Here is a 3,228-nt window from a genome sequence, read left to right as displayed (position 1 = left end):
ATCAATGAGATAAAAATAAACAACAATATTTTTCATTAGAGATTAATTTCCAAGTGTTAATGATTTTTTCTTTTTTTTATAATATCCAAGTACATGTTTGCACTGCGGACATTTTTATATTTTTGTTCATAAAATCTATTTTAGAATATAAAAACATTTCTAAATTTAAAATAAGAAGTGTTAATATACTCACTTTTCATAGAGCTTATATCCTCAACAACAGATGAACTAGGTTGTATGCCAACATTTTCATCAGTATCATGATTGGCACCAGAGTCTTGAACCCTACAACTAGAATTTTTTTTGTGAGGTAGTTCATCCTCCAATGGCAGTGTAATTTCTTATTCAGTTGGCAAGAAAGTGTTCAATCCCAAAATTAGATCTTTTTGCCCTCTAAACAATTTCTTCACTCTTGCTACGACACCTGCTGTATCAATTTTATGATAAAAACAGAGAAACAAATAATCATATAACAGATCCTCTCTCTAAATAAATTATAACAGACAAAGAAAAATAAAATCTTGGAGTTGATTAATGTAGTAAAACTTGTTCAAACCTTTGAGCCTTGAAATCCCACATAACTTCCAAAAAGTCATGATACTTTTCTGTCTTATCTGAAAACACTTCCTTTATTGTCTTGATATATGCCAACACATTTATGATTAGTCTCTGATCATCACCACTACTAATTTGTGTTTGACTAATGCTTCATTACACAACACACAAAAAAACAACATTAAAACCATTGAATATAGAATACTCCAAAGCAATTAACTCAAATTTTTCCTATTTTAAAAATCTTTTTTGTAACCATGACAATAAAAATGCTTTGAGATATTGACTATTTCTTCACACTCCAAACTTGCAGAACAACCTTGGCAATGCAATACACTTATTCTTTCGTAAAAAATACAACTTTTGGAAGGAATCAAAACAGTCCCCTAAACAAGAGATTGAAGACAAAAAAAAGGAAGATGTGAACTTACTGTTTTTTTTCAGAGGTAAGCATAACGGGTTGTTTGAGTTGTGAACTGGTGTTAGCATCATCCCTTGATTTCTTCTTTCCTAACAATAGTAATGAAAAATATGATAAATAATAACAAAAAGAGACCAATCCTAGAAAGAGATTCAAGAAAGTAAAAGTGCATTACTTCACTCTAAAGAATGTAACTATAATTTGTTGCAATAAAGAGAGATTTCAAACTTTCAGTTAACAGTTTTAGAGAGTGAACATTTCTATGAGATTGGAAAAGTACATGTTTCCAATGCTGAAATGTTTATATTTATGTTCATTGAGTTTGTTTAAGATAAAACAACATTTCTTAATTCAAAACCAGAAGTGTTGATATAATCACTTTTCAAAGGACTTTCAAAAACAGAAGAATCTTCTATAGGCTTCTTTTCTTTTGCACCACATCTCCTGTGATTGTTATCAGCACTTGTCAAACACTTTCAACTTCTTTTTGTGCGAATTCATTGGGCTTCTCAAGGGGAGGTTGCTCATCCTCCAATGGCAGTTTAATTTCATATTCATTTGGTAAGAAAATGTTAAATCGCAAAATTAGATCTTTGTGCCCTTTAAACAACTCCTTTACTTTAGCTATGACACCAATTGTATCAATTCTATAAATGAACAATAGAGACAAATAATCAGATAATAAAATCTAGATTTTTCTCTAAGAAAATATAATAGACAAAGAAAAAAAAATATTGGAGGTAGGAGAAAGTGGAACAACATATTCAAACCTTTTAGCCTTGAAGTCCTTCATAGCTTCCAGAAAGCCATGATACTTTTCTTTCTTATCTCGAAACACCTCTTTTACTAAATTGACATATGTCAGACCATCATTTACGGTTAGTCTATGCTCACCTCCACTTTTGATTTCTGGTTGCCCCTTGCTTCATTACATAACATCAATAAATCAAGATCAATACAGAAAGATATAGTGTATTTAGCACATTATTAATCCATTAAATATAACATAAGTGTAGAAGAGCAACTATGACAAGATTGAATCATAAATGCACTCTAACTTTATAAATACAATCTCATTTCTATTTTTTATAAACTTGATATATTTTTTAATGATGACAACAACACTAATTGAGAAATTGACTAATTTTTTAGAAAACCAAACATGCACAAGAAGCTTGATAATCAAAACACTACACCAATTCTTAATAGATATCGTAACATGTTTATATTTATTATTATAAATTAATTTTATTTGTAGTCGAGATGTGATCTTCAAAAAAATTGTTTAACAATTAAGTATAAACTATTGGACGAGATCAACTAAAGAAAATTAAAGAGAAAAAAAGGGAAACATGAACTTACTGTTTTGTTAGAGGAGATAACACCACGAGCTTTTTTGGTTGTGAAATAGAACTACCGTCTTTCCATAACCTCTTCATTCTTAACAATAGCAATGAAAAATAAGATAAATAAATCAAACATATTCTAACAAGAAATTCAAGAAACCAAATTTGTATTACTTCACTGTAAATTAATGTAATTATAATTTGTTGCAATAAAGAGAGACTTCAAACTTCAAACTCACTCAACAGTTTTACAGAATGGATGTGAGATCACTCATAAGGCTTCACTGGTTTTGAATTTATGATTTTGAAGCTTTTAATCCGAAGTTATATTATGTTTAAAGTTAATAACAACTATGCTCTTTCTAATTTAATATAATCTTAACTTATAAAAAAATCCAAAATCAAATATCTCAAATTTAAATTAACTGAAAATAACCCTATTATTTTTTAAAAACCCCCAAAAATGCACATAAGACTCACACTACTTTTTTCTTCTTCCTTTGCATACAGACTGCACACACGGATTTCATTTCTCTCTGAGCAGTGGTTGCGCTGCTTCATCTCTTAGCACAAGAAGTTGTTTCTTTTTGGTAGTGGTTGGTAGTGTTTCGGATTATGTTTCCGCAATTTATATCTACTATTTCAGACATTGCAATTCGATATTTTTATGGAATCAAGAATTCACATTGGTTTTTTCACATTCTGGATTTGGAAATCCATAAATCTTCTAGATTAGGGAATCCATAAATATTCTGGACCTGGAGAATCTGTAAATCTTCCGATTGGGAAATCCATAAATCTTCCAAATCCATCAATGCGTAATAGAATTAAACTTCTGGATTCAACAATCCAACAATCAACAATTTATTCACAATTTGCTTCCAGAACATCTCCTCATAAAAAAAA

The 3,228-nt window shown here is 29.6% G+C and overlaps 1 protein-coding gene across 1 annotated transcript; it reads right to left on the bottom strand.

The window, feature by feature from the left end:
* Positions 1–341: 341 nt before the first annotated feature.
* Positions 342–2,415, bottom strand: LOC137817576 (paired amphipathic helix protein Sin3-like 3). The gene is made up of 6 exons (XM_068620857.1): positions 2,339–2,415; positions 1,696–1,899; positions 1,451–1,623; positions 987–1,065; positions 565–706; positions 342–446 (listed from the first exon to the last, which is right to left on the bottom strand). The coding sequence occupies exons 1-6, from the start codon at positions 2,413–2,415 to the stop codon at positions 342–344; spliced, it is 780 nt and encodes a 259-aa protein (XP_068476958.1).
* Positions 2,416–3,228: the final 813 nt, after the last annotated feature.

Source organism: Phaseolus vulgaris, unplaced genomic scaffold (assembly GCF_000499845.2).
Source record: "Phaseolus vulgaris cultivar G19833 unplaced genomic scaffold, P. vulgaris v2.0 scaffold_176, whole genome shotgun sequence".
NCBI classification, from domain to species: Eukaryota; Viridiplantae; Streptophyta; class Magnoliopsida; order Fabales; family Fabaceae; genus Phaseolus; species Phaseolus vulgaris.
The sequence above is the reverse complement of the archived record's forward strand: the minus strand, read 5'-3'. Positions and strand labels throughout refer to the sequence as shown.

What these genes read in the sequence shown, in the direction of transcription:
- LOC137817576 (XM_068620857.1), bottom strand. Translation starts at nt 2,415, where the DNA reads ATGAAGAGGTTATGGAAAGACGGTAGTTCTATTTCACAACCAAAAAAG. An exon ending in CTTACCTCTGAAAAAAAACA is followed by an intron (nt 707 to 986) that starts GTAAGTTCACAT and finishes TGTGTAATGAAG; the next exon opens with CATTAGTCAAACACAAATTA. An exon ending in AAGTTATGTGGGATTTCAAG is followed by an intron (nt 447 to 564) that starts GCTCAAAGGTTT and finishes TTTCTCTGTTTT; the next exon opens with TATCATAAAATTGATACAGC.